This window comes from Ixodes scapularis, unplaced genomic scaffold (assembly GCF_016920785.2).
Source record: "Ixodes scapularis isolate PalLabHiFi unplaced genomic scaffold, ASM1692078v2 PGA_scaffold5__190_contigs__length_132052651, whole genome shotgun sequence".
NCBI lineage: Eukaryota > Metazoa > Arthropoda > Arachnida > Ixodida > Ixodidae > Ixodes > Ixodes scapularis.
The window spans coordinates 64,247,749-64,262,580 of NW_024609880.1; the positions used below are offsets into that span (position 1 = coordinate 64,247,749).

Genomic DNA, 14,832 nt, shown 5'->3' on the forward strand with positions numbered 1-14,832 from the left:
CAGTTTGGCGCACTTTTGTTTGATATGAGGACGCTGGCTACTGCCGATTTCAAATCAAAACTAAAGACTAAAGCACTAAAGTCCTAAAGTCGCTGCTCGGGAGATAGCGGGAGGTAGTAGTCTCGACTCTCTTGGCTGGTCGCCGATTATCTAGCTTTCTGTTTTATGTTTATTATGCTCTTTTGCTTCACCCCTTTCACCCACGCCTTGAAGACACTAAACAAAAGACCGGCAAGGTTTTTATCTAGCATCTCGAAGATGGCTTCCGTTCAGCTCGCCGGTGGGTAAAATCGTGGTCAAATCAGTAAAATCACTCGTTCGGTGGCTGGGGAAATTAGCTGACCAGCTAATCTTATGGTTCACCAACGCTTTCTTTTTTTCTTCTCTTCTAAATAGTTTTCGTGTGCAGTAAATTCGCGTTCTCTTTTGGCCATACATGCGCCAGTTCGCGCTACGCTAGCTTCCTTTAAAAAAAGCTGTGTTTGCACTGAAACTGCCGGCTTGAAACGTTAAATGGCCATTCACACAGCAACGTTAGGCTACGTTTACATTGTGATTCGAGCAGACACAGGGGGCTCCGTTTTTTTAATTGCTTAATTGTTACGCTTCGTACGAAGCACGGATGTCCGGATGACTGGCGGTCGTAACCCGAGTGAAACCCTAGCAACGTAAACGCAGTCAAACGCTCCTGTGTCAGTGGACACGAGAAATCTCCTGTTTGTCGAATTGAAAGGTTGTGCTGCAGGTTTGGTGTCGCATTTGCAGATATGCGGAAGCCCTATGTCTCTGGGACGCTGTTGGAAAAAGACCTGCCCACATTGAATCCCGTTGAGCTCTTCGAGAAGTGGTTCTTGGAAGTCAAAGAAGGTGGGCTCATGTACGAAAGCAATGCTGTTGCCCTCTCCACAACAACCAAGTGAGAGGGCCACTTTTTTTCTATCTTAATAATATTTATAAGAAAAATAGTTTGTGTACGTTCATTGTGTTTGGGACATTTTTGTGTTTAAAAGTCAATGTTTTACCGCCTAAGAAGCTAAATGGCTGAGATGTCTTCCATGCCATCTCTCATGCATTTTTAGTACGGGAGGTGGCATTATGAAAAAGGTTTATACACTGTTGAAGGTGCACTGGCACACACCGTTTCAAAACCACTCCAATTGATCAATTTGAGGTGCATTTTTTTTTTATAAATTGTGTTGCTTATATGAAATGCCATTTCTCCCTTGAACACTCGGCATTTATTTCCTTCTGTGTGCAAGATTTCCGCGTTGAGACCTTCTTGTTAACGACTACGGGTGAACGGGGTACTTTAGTCAAAGTGGGAGGCACTCACTTGATCGAATGACGTTTTAGCGAACGCCCACGTTTCATCGAACAACACTTTAGCGAAGAGTCGGACGCCGCTAAGCGGCGTTTTCGGGTGGGCCAAGTGAGTTCACATTTTTGTAATGAGTTGCCGCAGACTGTCATTGCGAAGCGGCGTAAAGCGCAGCGCGACGGATGGGTTAACGCGCACCCCCGTTATTCGCTAAAACGACCATTCGCTAAAATGTCGCCGTTCGCTAAAATGTCATTCGCTCTTGTGATATGGACCCGGTCAAAGTGTACTGTGCATCTCTTGCAAGTGATCAAAACCGACACAGATGACAAAGCACATTTTGAAAGTAGCAATTTCCAGTTCATTTTGCCGCTACAGTCTTTCCAAAATGTGCACCGTCGCTCCACTCGCAGCTGCTGTCGCTGCTTGCAAAAGGCATAAAATGTACCTTTTATCTAGGAAATTGAGCTGTTGAGCCTTAGCTTACCATGTGGGAATCGCAATGTGGGCCAATTTTTTTTTTTTTAATACTTTAAGCACCGGAAGAATTGTATAGGATGCTTCAATAGTAGCGCTTCAATTGTTGATGTGTGGCCGTCTCTCATGTAGGACAGGGTTTCCATCATCGCGGATGGTTCTCCTCAAGGGATACGGTCCGGATGGCTTTGTCTTCTTCACAAACTACAACAGTCGCAAGGGCAGGGAACTGGTTGGCAATTCTTCACTTTACTAGTTTCTTCATAATTTTTATGGTTAGCTGTTTTCTCTCTTTGTTTCTTATCCTTCAATTTGTTGGTTTGCAGGAGGAGAACCCAAATGCGAGCCTCCTCTTCTACTGGGACAGGCACCATCGACAGGTGGGCCTTCCACCTGCATATAGGTCTTCCTAAGCCTACGGTTATATGTTATAAGGGATATTCAAGCTCTGAGGTGTTTGTGGTCTAGGCAGCTTTGTCAGTTTTCTGCCTGTGTAGCATTTATTTCCTCATTTCACATTGATAGATTATATTCTGTTATTGTTCTTGTCTTAATATTATCATTGTACCAGATGTCATGTGTACCAGGCATGCCCATGCACAATTTCATTAATGTCTTTGGTTTTGTGCTACCCAGAAATTTAGCCTCGGTGTCCAGTATGCAAGGCCTGAGCACCTCCTCTTTTCTCCCCTCCGGACATTTTAATGTCTCAAAATATCTTCCAGTTAAGTTTTGAACATTTGGCACCATATGCTTCAGCCATCTCACATCCTAAATTAAAACAATCTAAACGAAAGACACTTAAATTTTTGCATTTGTATTAAAAATTTCTTTATGGAACGAATTCGTGGCTATTCTACTGCTAATGGCCGAGACGTAACTAGAAATTTATACAAGATCTCTGTTCCCTGGTGTCGCTCTGAAGGAATTTAAACGCCATTTTCCATTTCTACACTTTAGGTTCAAGTTCCAGAGCAAGCTAGTCTATTGAACTAATTTGTTCCCACTTTTGTTTTTTCCTGTCAGGTGAGGGTCGAAGGCACGGTGGAAAGGACGTCTGTGGACGTGTCGGACAAGTACTTCCACAGCCGGCCCCGGGACAGCCAGCTGTCGGCCGTCGTCAGCCGCCAGAGTCACGTGATTGAGTCTAGAGCTGTCAGTACCTGCCTGTTTGTTTGGAGTGGGCTTGTGATTGGGACTTCCAGTGTTTACTAGCATTCAGTGAAATGTATATCGTAAAATCCCGAAGAGATTGCCCATCTTGTTTCTATGGATAAGTATCCGTAACATAAAAATTCCGAAACCTCGCCCACCCTCCGATTCCTGCCAGGCAACACCGCAATGTCCTAAGAAAATCACATCAACCGCACAATCTGCAGTGCCGATGCGTGCGACAAGTGAGTTTGCAGCGGGTTCTTGCGTTTTTGTCTGCGATCTTTGCACAAAATATCGGTTCTCGTGGCAGACTAGTTTGTAGCTGGTTTCCGCATGTTTATTGCACCGTGAAGCATGAGTATGTTGCATCCGAAGTTCGCTGGATCCTTTCCCGCGACACAGGAGTTTGTAGCGAATCCTCGCGTGTTTATCACATTGTGAAACGCGAATTTGCCATGTCTGCAGTCTGCAGCACCAGTTCCCGTTTCACGTGCTTTGAACTTGGTGCCCCTGGGTTTGTCATTAATTTTTTTATAAAGGTTTGCTTGTCCTACTCCCAAAGATAGCGCCCCCCTCATGTTTTTCACCATTTATCTTTTCTTTTGGGTAAGTGCCTTTCCGGGATTTTACGATACTCGGTATTTTTGCGCTTCCTCGAAGGTAGATTTACTCTGCTGGGAGACCTTGATGAGCCTCGCAGAAGATGGTTCTGCAGGCAAAAGAGCTGAAACACCCAATTTGACTTTTTTCTACATCTCTGATTCTCACAAGCTTCATTATTTCTCAGTTTGTCAGACTCCGAAGTATGGGCCCTCAACTCCGCATTTTATTCCTGGTTTGTGCCACGGCTTTCTCAAAAACTGGCAGGTATATTAAAGAAGCATGAAAGGCTGTTTCAGGTTATACTGAACACAGTAGTGCAAACTACAGAGATAACTTTCTACTCAAAAGAGCAAATAGACTTGTGACTCCGAGCACAACTCTGCTAAACTCAGGATCGTGTCATAGATTGCTTTTTAGAATTGTCTTTTATTCTTTAGAACGATCGGCTCTTTACCTACTCTGTGGGAATGTAAACACGCGTGGGATTTTTTCATAAAGCGTTTGACCCATTTTTATATTAATAGAACGGTCTGTTAGTCGGCAGAAAGAGAAGCCAGCTCCAAAAACTGAAGTACCTCTTTCGTGTTCTTAATTTTTGTGCATAGTCATTCAGTATTTTGTGTGGAAACTAAGGTGTGTACTACTATTGTAAACACCAGCCAGCAAAGCTTGTCATTCCAAACTTCATGTCACTGTCTATTTATTTATAAAAAATCACATTTTCATGTGCTTACGTGACACCCGTTTCGCGCAGATACTACAAACAAATGCCGATTCATCGCACTGTGTTTTGTAAAAAGCAGAAACCGGGAACCACACATCCAATTTCCAGGAAGCCAGAAATCGCTCTCTACTGTTTTGCAACTTTATTCACTTTTGAAATGAAGGTGAAAAACAAGTTGACAGTGACCAAAAAAAAAAAACTGTAAACGAATGGACGCAGATGCAGGTCACGTCTTTTCAGTCTTTTGTTCTCTGCTGCTCCTGGTGCACTGTCTTCTTCATTCCCGCTTTTTTGCTAGGTCAAGGGCATACCGTCCCTTGCTCTGTTTACGTTTCCAATGTGAATTGTTGCTGGTTCTTTGCAGCAACTTGAAGAGGAATATGCAGCCCTGCGAGAAAAGCACAGTGATGTCTTCAGAGAGGTTCCCAGGCCTGTAGAGTGGTGAGTATTCCACTTAGACCTTTTAGCCGCAAAGATTGAAGAATATAAATGCAGCAACACTATGCAAACCTTTCTGCAGTCTTTCGAGGAAAGCTTGTTCTGAAGAAGCTTTATCTTTTGTTAACCTATGCATTCTTGGTATTTTTATCTGCTTTTATAGGCTAAGTGTTTCTATTGCTTGAATGCATAGCGGTAGCTGTTAGTGCTCCTCCCATCAAAAAATGCTTGTGTATGAATGCAAAACCCACGTGGTCGCGCTGTGCATACACGTCCTTTCGCCTTTCCACTGCCGCTGCCGAGGTTCCTTTCTCGTGTGCTCTCTGTACCTCTACAGAACAGCTCGCGTACATCCGCTTCTTCCACCCTAGGCGCAGTCATGGGCACCCTCAGTCTGAAAGAGCGTTTCACCCGTAAAACAAAAGCACGCTGTGTGTTCTTCTCTAACACATGCAACATCTTGCACACATATCTCCTACATCAATTCCGCTAAAAGCAAAGAACCCATGGCAAACATTGTACAGCATACTGAGTGAAGGTGAATCTCCTTCAACATGCCTCTCCACAACGCGGCAGCGTCTGCTGTCAATCGCGGCACGCAGAGTTTCTCAAATCCTGGAGTTTTTGGTGCCGTACTTGTAATGTAAATGTATTGTAAAACCTTTCCTCGTGCCGTACTTGTAATGTAAATGTATTGTAAAACCTTTCCTCTAGAAATTCCTAGCATAGGTATCTTAAAGGGGCCCTCCAACGAAATTAGAGCTTCTGTCCTTTTTAAGTTATCTCATTAGTGCGTCAGTCTATTTAGGGAACAAGTTGTAGCCATGAAATATTAGCCCATCATATTTCAGTTTGATTGGACAAAAATAGCAAAACGTCTGGTGGCACCACAGTGTGTTTAAAATGTGCAGCTGGGGCACAGTGGTGAATAGGAGAACGGCTTTGTGATTGGCAGCGTTACCAAGAGCCGGCAGAATTTCTTTTACGCAGTCTAGATAAAGTGTATCACTCCGCGAGGTATCATGATTTTTTCACAAAGTCTGTTTTATTGGCTGACAAAGAACAAAAATAAAGAAAAAGATGCCAAATTACTGGCGGAACCAGCGAACCAACGTGCAGGCACACCAGGCTCACTAGCCCTCGCGCGATCGACCCATGGCCCTAATCAAGACGTCGGAACCACGACCTGCTCTGTCGGAACCAGTCGAGGCACGTGCGGGTCGCTGATTTCTGTGATTTTAATCTGCTGCTCTTGCCGGGTGTTGTGTGCTGTTCTCACCGGGCTATTTGGTCCCCTCATGCTTCTTGTGGTGGTTTACATGTCTGCGCGCTTGATTTTGCAAGTCGATGCATGGTGGATGGCGCTTCGGACTCTCTACAACAAGAAGGTTCGTAGGCCTATTGAGAGGGGTGCGCTTGCCCGAAAAGCCGGCAAAGTTTGAGGCTAGACGACGACATCACACGTAGAGTTAATTAGAATTTGGGACGACCTCACGTACGAGCTACGTATGATCACGTGCTAGTCGTACACATTGGCTGTTGTTCCCGCTGAAAACCACAGATGTTACATGTAAATTTGTCCCAGCAAAAACCCTCTGGCGGGTTCGTGCAGAACGACTTTGACACGCACAATATTGTGGTCTTTATCCGTTGACATTTGTATGACATCCGGGAGAAAATAAATGCTTTTAACTCGTTACCCCATTGTGTGCTTTTTTTTTTAAAACCTATCACGGTGCAGCAAGCCCCTTCCCCGAGTCTCTGCCTTGATCAAACTGATTGCATCGGTACCGGTCAGCAGAAGCGGAAAAAAATTAAAGCCGAGCACGCTGGACATCGCTGGGCTCAACACGTTTAGTTGGGCTCTTGTCGGTGTAGCGTGGCGTGACGTAGCGGACGACGTCGGCATGATCGCGTTTGGAGCCTCAATCTAGGATGATGCAAAGGGCTTTGGCGACAATGAGTACCTGTCTTCAGCGCAGCAGCCATAAACCTAAAGGGGTATTCACACGGGAGGCGAATCCTTCCTTTGCTCCCCGGGATGTGCATCACGCGATAAAGTCGTACCTCTGTACAGAGGCGTGACCTTCCTGTTTCAGTCGCACCAGTCACCTAGCTGTATTTGGAGATTTCTGTTTGTCCTTTCTCCCTCTTGTTCCCCTTTTCCAGGGATTATTATCGTCATTCTTGTCCAGCTCGCTTCCACATTTGCATTAATTGCATTATCATCACAACCTTAAAATTCAGGCCATTCACCCTTGTTGGTGTTAAGCTGGTGGCAGCTGTTAAAACCCGTTTGCCTACTGATTTCTAACTCCTGATTAGCTCAGTTGGCAGAGGGCTTAACTGGAAAGGAAGAAGTCCCTGGGTCAATACCAGGACCAGGCAGATTTTTTCAGTCGCGCACCAGTCACCTAGCTGTGTTTGGAGATTTGTGTTTGTCCTTTGCCCCCTTGTTCCCCTTCTCCAGGGATTATCGTTGTTATTCTTGTCCAGGTCGCTTGTACCTTGGCATAAATTGTATTATCATCATTGCTTTCTATATTTATAAATTGTCCAAATACTTGCACATTTGGACCCTTGCTTGTATAGGGTATTTACAACCTTGCTTGTATCGGGAGATTTCGGACAGTTTGGGAGTGAGTACTGCATTTTTCTGATCCCAAAGGTTTATACCTTTTTATCAAAATTGTCATATTTGGAAGGTTTTGCCTCTTGTGGGCTTTTTTTAGACACTTGCAGGTAAATAATCTGAACACAACTTCCTGAGTAGATCCCTTCCCCATCAAGTCAAGACTAATTTTATAATCGGCGGGGGATTGCAGAAAGGATTGCTGGCATCATGCAAACTTCTTGTGTGCCTGTGTAATTGCCTTCTGCATGCAGTAACGTCGGAGTATTAAAGGACCCCTAAAAAGGGAAAAGAACAAGGAAATTTTTTTAACAGTCCGGTTAAGATATGCAAACCAAAAAATTAATTTTACGCGAAAAAAAAAAAAAGTCGGAAGGACACCTAAGCACTTCCTATGAGTTGTGAATGCGAAAGCATGAATGTCCGACGATGTGGGCAATGGAGGCGACGGCATGCTGGTCGGCGGCGAGGCGAGCAGAAGCCTCCGAGCATGCGCCGTGTCCGTTTTAACCGGCGCGGGGCCCGTAGTGGCATGGAGTTGCAGTGGTTAGTTTTATCGGTGCGCTGGCGGCACGGACATGCAGCGCCATCAGGCAGCGGTCGTTGAAACTGACGCGCGCAGCGGCCAGTGGGAGCCTCATCGCTGCGCGCCAGCCAATGGGACCTTTGGGACCAGGGAGACTACGTGCCGTTTTCTCACTTCAAACTGATGACGTTGGCTCGCTCCATGGGACAGTTAATGCTTTCGCATTAAAAATAATTTAGAGCAATATTGACAGCTTGAAATTTAGTTTAAATTCTGCGTGCAAAGGTCGATGACATCACAGAGTGGTCATGCACCCTTTCCACCCCAACGAGATGGTCATACACTCTCTCCACCTCAACATGATGGCCAGGTCGATCCACCTTTCCACGCACCCGAAATGCTGAAAAGAGTAAACAAGTGGAAAGGAGGTGACTACAGACTAAATCGCGTCTCGCGCCGTCGACGTTACTCTAAAAATTAACAATTTAAAAAAAGAACCTTTTTTTCTTTTTGGAGGTTTTTAATAACCAACTTGCCCACACTGCAGTCTTAACAATGCGACAATATTTTTTAGCTTATTTTTTCCTGTAATAAGCAAAGCTTTACTTCTGAATTTGGGCTATAAAATAGGGATCCGGCTATTCCAGTTATGCGTATCCATGCATGCATTTTCTCTCCGTGGAGAATGCCCTTTTTTTGCATGTATGTGCCGCAGGAAAGCAAAACTGCAAGGGAGTTATGCCTTCATTATTGCCCGAGTCAGTTTCGACCTAAACGTAGCCATCGTCTCAACTTCAATATAAGTCATAAGAGAGAGCCTCTGAGTTTATAGAACTTTGTGTAATGATTTTATGGCAACCACAGTAACAAACATAATCCGGGAAGATGTAAATGCCGATTACGCTTTTTTAGGAAGCCCACAGATGAGACGGGAAGAAACTCGCACAGCTATTTGTTTACGTGGACTTATATGGCCCTGGAAAAATGCGACATTCATTTAAAAAGAAGTCTATTCTTTAATCTGTTTAAAATTACCTAGAACGTCGAGTGACCAAGTGTTCCCTTTCCAAGCCATACTTCGTTCACCCCCGAGCTGGGACTGCAGTGGAAGCTACGTCCTCATTGGACTGGTTATACGCCTCTCGCCACGTCGTCAGGCTCCCGGCCAATACCCACGTGCGGAGAGCCTGGTCATGTGATAAGAGGGAGGCGGCTGATTGGTCCGCAGTGCACGTAGCTCCCACCATAGCCTCAGCTTAAAACGGAGTACAGTCACTACCCCACATCAGTCGCTGCTCCACCCATGCCGGTGCACAGCGGCGAAGCTTGGCGCGGGCACCGTTGCAGTGCGGTGAATCTTGACACGCGCGCCGGTGCAGTGCTGTAAAGCTTGACGTACATGCTGGTGGAGAACGGTGAAGCTCGATGCGAGCGCCGGTGCAAAGCGGTGGATCTCGACGCGCGTGCCAATGCGAACGGGCATTTACATCGACCCGCTTCTGTGACAAGGGTGCCGTCCAGACTCATTATAACTGGTGTCCTTTTGCACCCCTTCTCCCCTGCCCCCTGAAAAGGCAAATGAATGAATTACACCTGGGTAGTTCGAGGTCACGCCCACCCTGGGAAGGAGTCCAATGCAGAGAAGTAAGGCGGTGAAACAGGGAAGCGCCGACGCGACGCTTCAGCATCGTCGGATGTTACCTTTTCTACGTATGAAAGGAGAAGGCTTACGCAAGGAACGGGAAATCGATGCCCATATTCCTGTGGGACTTTAATGGGACCAGTGTTCATGAACTTGACAGCTGGGAAAACATAAGCCCAGAATGTACCAATGAGGTTCTACTTGGGAAGTTAGTTCAATACAGCAACAAGGCAGGTGGTTGATATTGTTACATGTTCGAACAAGGACAGGAGGAGGAGGAGGCTGGAAACGGCTTTTGTGTTTTGTGCCACAAACAAGTGGAAACATTTGTCTGTAGTTTAATTTCTTTTTTCTTTTTTTGTGTGTGCTTTTTTTTTAAGGAATTACGAAAAGAAGCTGGTGTTTGAGAGCTGGGTGACCCCTTTCCGCACACCATCGGACCGTGTCTGACCGATGCTATCATGATTTTTTGTTTTCTTTCTTTTTAGTTTTGGGTTTTAGGGACCCAAATAGGACTAAGCAGACTGTGTATTGTGGAGAAATCATCCGTTTTTGTTTGTTTGGATAGGGTCCGTGACCGTTGTTTTGTTGGTGTGGTTCGTTAGTTGCTTGAGAGCGAGAAGGAACGTGGAAGTTATATAAGTGCATCCTTTTTGCGAAAAACTGCGCTAATAAACAAATGCTTCCATGCTCTGTCAACAGGGGTGGGTTCTGCTTGCACCCTTTGCGGATGGAGTTTTGGCAGGGTCACTCGACTCGACTCCACGACCGCATCGTCTTCCGCAAGGTGCCGCAGGAAGAGAAACCTGTGCCACCCACAGTAGCTGCAGCTCCTGGCTGGCACATGGAACGCCTCGCACCCTGATGCGGGAAGTGACGCGTTTCCTATTTGCTGTCTATAGTGCTTCCATGCTGCATCGCTGTCTTCGAGTCTTCCACAGTGCGGGTCAGGGATTCCTTCACTGTTCTGATCTGCCGTGTGATACATGTAGTGCTCAAGACTGCAGTCATTGGGTTTAATGGGGCATTGCTGCATTTTAAGGTTAAGATTACAACAACATCCTTGTCGTAGCTAAGATGGCATGAAATGTGTTAAAATAGTAAATTGGGCTAGTTGGTAAATGTTGTAGATGATGGGGATGAACAGCTCAGTAAACGCAGACGAAAAAGAAAAACCCAAGCACGACAGGACAAAGCTCTCTTGTACAGCTGTGTCCTTTTATAGTTTTGTCTTTTCTGCGTCCGCATTTACTAAGCTGTTCATCCGGATCATGTAGTTTGGGGTGTGAAAGATGCAAGTTGTTATGCTTTTGGGACTGTCTCGTTGTTTTGTTATTTTAAGGTACCGCAGCTGGGAATCGTGGAGTCGAGTTTTCTTTTGAATGATCAATGCATCATGTGCCTTTTGCAGGCGGTGGCTGTGTAAAATACTGTAAGGATTTCAAGCGCTTTGCGACCTCGCAACGATGACTGCAACAGTTTTCTTGCTTTGCATTTTGGCTAAAGCTATATTATCCTTTCGTCTTAAAATTAGCCTAGTAGACGGTATGCGGCGTTGCGGAAGGCACAACCAGAAACAATTTTTCTTAGGCGCTTTTGTGTCTTGCATAATTTTGCTCTATACCTGCGAAAATGGGAGATGAAGCAGAGGATGGTGTCAGTGTGTGGGCTTTATGCTGTTTTTTTGTTGTTGTTTTTTTCGCAAGAAAACAAGGTGATCATTGAATCCCATGTTTCATTATTATTATGGAGAGGTCCCGAGTTCGATACCCGGACCAGGCGGATTTTTTCGGTCGCGCTCCAGTCACCTAGCTGTGTTTGGAGATTTGTGTTTGTCCTTTGTCCGTCTTGTTCTCCTTCTCCAGGGATTATTTTCGACATGTTTCAAATGTATAAAAAGAAGCGGTGGTGCAATTTGCAAACCATTTTAAATATAGGCGATTGTTAGCATATTCAAATGGTGCCACCATCCTAGCTGAAATTTTATCGACTGGGGAGAAGAGAAAAACGACTGTATTTACTAGTAATTTTATGTCAATCTGTACATAAAGTACTTTTTTTAAAGCTTGGTTTTGTTTTATCCTTGAGCCTTCCTTTGGGTTGAAACATACGGCTCCATAGTCGACCTCCACCGTCACAGTTTTGAGAACCACTCGAAGCGTCCCATTCCCACCTTTTTGGCACGTTAGAAATCCTGACGAAATGTACTATAACCGGGGACAGGCTAAGAATTTGGTGGAAGCTCCGCCTCCAGTAAGCACTTGATCCTCCTCCATACTTTGCCTGCGCGTGCGCCGAAGTGTTATTCAAGGCAGTAATTGCTAGCGCTGCAGGCAGAACATGTACTGAATTCTGAACCTGTCACTGGCTATAGATTCATCAAGGTACGCAAACCGGTTGGTCATAACTTAATCATGACTATAATTTTCATTTCGTTTTTCCTTTGCACACACACAAAGAAAAAAAAACGGTAAAAGTCATGATTGTTTTTTAGATCACTAGCCATAAAATAGTTGTTTAATCACGATGTATTTATGAACCTGACAGGTAGATTGATGAATCTGTCCGATCCGATCACCAAAAACGATACGGGAGGAATAACTGCTGTAAATTAAACGTAGTTTAACGTTTTATTGATCAAACTCCGCCATAGTAGAAAAAGAAAACAAGTTTAATATTTTTAGGTTAGTCAACAGTTTTTATTTGCTTTTCCTTTTCCGTTCTGATTTTGTTGTGATATGATATTACTTTTCTAGTGGTACTTCTGTGTTCTCACATATTTGCTATTCGCAACTCCATGCCGCCGCTCGCCCCCTCGCGGACAAACGAAAACTGACACAGTGGCAGGAACTGTCGGCCTTGGTGCTGTACTGGTCGGCGTAATTGTACGTGCATCATGCAGTTTTTATTAATCCGTTAGCAATTAGTACCCACATAGCAGGGAAAAGCTGACGGCGTCCGTCTGTGAACAAAACAGAAAGGTGAAGGGGTGGTCGTTACCGCGTTTCCGAAAGGGGAACGCGTGTGGAGTTTTCCAAGGGTCATGCTAAAGCACTCCCTTAAGATATGCTAAGAGATCTTCCCTTAATTTCAGTTCATTCTTATATATTTATTTATTGGTACTGTTGGCTCGTGGTCGTTAGGGAGGTGGGTTTTAACAAGTGTACACAGAAAAACCGAGTGCGTTAAAATAGGAATCGTGGTCCGCTTCACAACAGCGTTGCAGGAAGGACCGGGATGTCTAATTTCACGGGACTTTACGTAGATCGCGTACGCACTCTCCGTGCTCAACGTGACGGCAGAAGTTCCCGCAAGTGGAGTACAAAGATCTCGCGCACGATTTGCGCAAAGGCTATATTCTTTCGAGAAAGTAGGATAGAACTGCTGGGCCCAACGGTGTATCCAGCGATGGAAATCGGGAATGGGTTCGCATTTTTACACTGAAAGGCCTGACAAACAGTTCGCTCCAAGCACTTGTAGAAGACCGGCTACTCGTCCCTGCTTTTAGTTAATTATGAAGTCAAATAATGAAATGCTTGTCGCAGCATTTTTAAGCGCGTGTGTGGGTCAATCGTCAAGTGTGCTTAAAACGGACAATTTCGGCGAGGCGGGTCGCGTCGACACGAATAACGGTACACAGGTGTAGAATACTGCATAGTTGAGTTTTTATTCTGACAGAGCAATAAATAAAACCCCATAAACACGCCGATGGCGTTATTATACAGGTCTTGCACAGCCTTGCCGCAAGCTATCGAGGCACGTCAACGCTGCGGTTACGCTACGCTAAAACTGCCTATTAGGGAGTTTTCGTAGATCGTTTCCGCTGTCCCGCAACGCTCTCCGCAGTCAGTTACGCTAGCTGGAAATCCACAGTGAAGGCCATCGGCGCGCCGGCGCAGTAGCGGCTGCTTCGTTGCGGAGGGCTTAGCGGAGGGGGAAACGCGGTCTACGAAAACTCCCTATTACTAGGGAGTTTTCGTAGACCGCGTTTCCCCCTCCGCTAAGCCCTCCGCAACGAAGCAGCCGCTACTGCGCCGGCGCGCCGATGGCCTTGACTGTGGAGTTCCGGCTAGCGTAACTGCTTGCGGAGAGCGTTGCGGGACAGCGGACAGCGGCAGGATGATCACGTGTTGCAATGCGCTAAATCCACGGCGGTGTTTAATGAGCTGCGAGCCTCCGACAGATACTCTGTGCACGCTGTTCTACAGAAGTTTGATGGTCACTCTTCGCGGCTCGGGTTTTAGAGGACTGGGTGGCTGCAGGCACGTCGCAAACACCGCGATATTTTCACCGCCCTCAAAAATATTTTACCGGCGCTCAAAATGCGCTCGCCCTATAGCTCGGCCTCCACAAGCCTCGCAACGTCTGGGATGTTTCTCCAGCTTCTAAAAAACGTGCTCGTCTTCCTAATGTATATCAACATCTCCGTCACCTGTGATACGCTTCTGCCGTACCCGTTTTTTCTCTTGAAGCCATTAGTGTAGGCACCCTGACCAGCATGAGCGAGCAGGCGCATGGAAAATCTATCTCCGTCTCTTCCTGACGAACGAGGTAAATGGGGAAGAAAGCTCAACGTTCTGATTTGCTCAGAAGAGCACTGCTTTGTGCTCGTGTTCAACCAGATGTGCATCTTCCTCGTTCGTGGTTCCTTGATTTAAATACGGTAAACAAGACAGATCTCTGGGATTATTATGTGGAAAAGGTTTGATTTAAAGAGAGGCACTGCTCGTTGAGGCAAAAATATGCTATAAAAACACATTTTTGAAATTGTGTTTTTTGAAGACTGGGAGGTCCTTATCATCCTGTCCCGAAGGGTTTTCGCGAAATAAGTCTCTTATCTTGAAATATTTTCGCGGAAACTAAGTAAAAGGGGTCTGTAGATGTTTTTTTGCAATTATTTTTGGGAACTATTTACACACTGCTATTTTATGGAAGCCGTATCTCCACTTTCTATCCAATCTTCATATTTTGTTTCTTTCTCTGGTAGGTGTATGCGTGACAAATGAAGGGTTCCGTGTTTTCGGAGTTCATTTTTCGTCAGATTCGGAGGGTGTGTTACGGAGTTTATTTTTTGCCGACGATTCTGAGTTAATTCGGTTTGATTCCAAATTATTCGAAATTCGAAGTTTAATTTTGCATTGTTTCCAACTAAAAAAAAATAATTACTAAATCAATATTACCGGATAAAAGGGTATGTCAGATAAAAAAAAATAATAAAACGTGCTTGTATCAATTAAAATATCTTCAGCAGTTGGTATCATTGTTATTGGCAATTCTAATTTATCCCACGACAAAAGTTGCACACAAGTGTTGCTTC

The 14,832-nt window shown here is 45.2% G+C and overlaps 1 protein-coding gene across 1 annotated transcript; it reads left to right on the plus strand.

Annotated features, from left to right (window-relative positions):
* The first annotated feature begins 115 nt into the window (after nucleotides 1-115).
* LOC8038296 (pyridoxine/pyridoxamine 5'-phosphate oxidase) lies at nucleotides 116-11,584 on the plus strand. Its single transcript, XM_029988391.4, has 7 exons — nucleotides 116-280; nucleotides 766-916; nucleotides 1,928-2,027; nucleotides 2,122-2,175; nucleotides 2,822-2,950; nucleotides 4,642-4,718; nucleotides 10,218-11,584. The coding sequence occupies exons 1-7, from the start codon at nucleotides 166-168 to the stop codon at nucleotides 10,378-10,380; spliced, it is 789 nt and encodes a 262-aa protein (XP_029844251.2). The 5' UTR covers nucleotides 116-165; the 3' UTR covers nucleotides 10,381-11,584.
* Nucleotides 11,585-14,832: the final 3,248 nt, after the last annotated feature.

Coding starts and splice junctions, on each gene's coding strand:
- LOC8038296 (XM_029988391.4), top strand. CDS start 166: ATGTTTATTATGCTCTTTTGCTTCACCCCTTTCACCCACGCCTTGAAG. Junction 281..765: donor GGCTTCCGTTCAGCTCGCCG/GTGGGTAAAATC, acceptor TCGCATTTGCAG/ATATGCGGAAGCCCTATGTC. Junction 917..1,927: donor GCCCTCTCCACAACAACCAA/GTGAGAGGGCCA, acceptor TCTCTCATGTAG/GACAGGGTTTCCATCATCGC.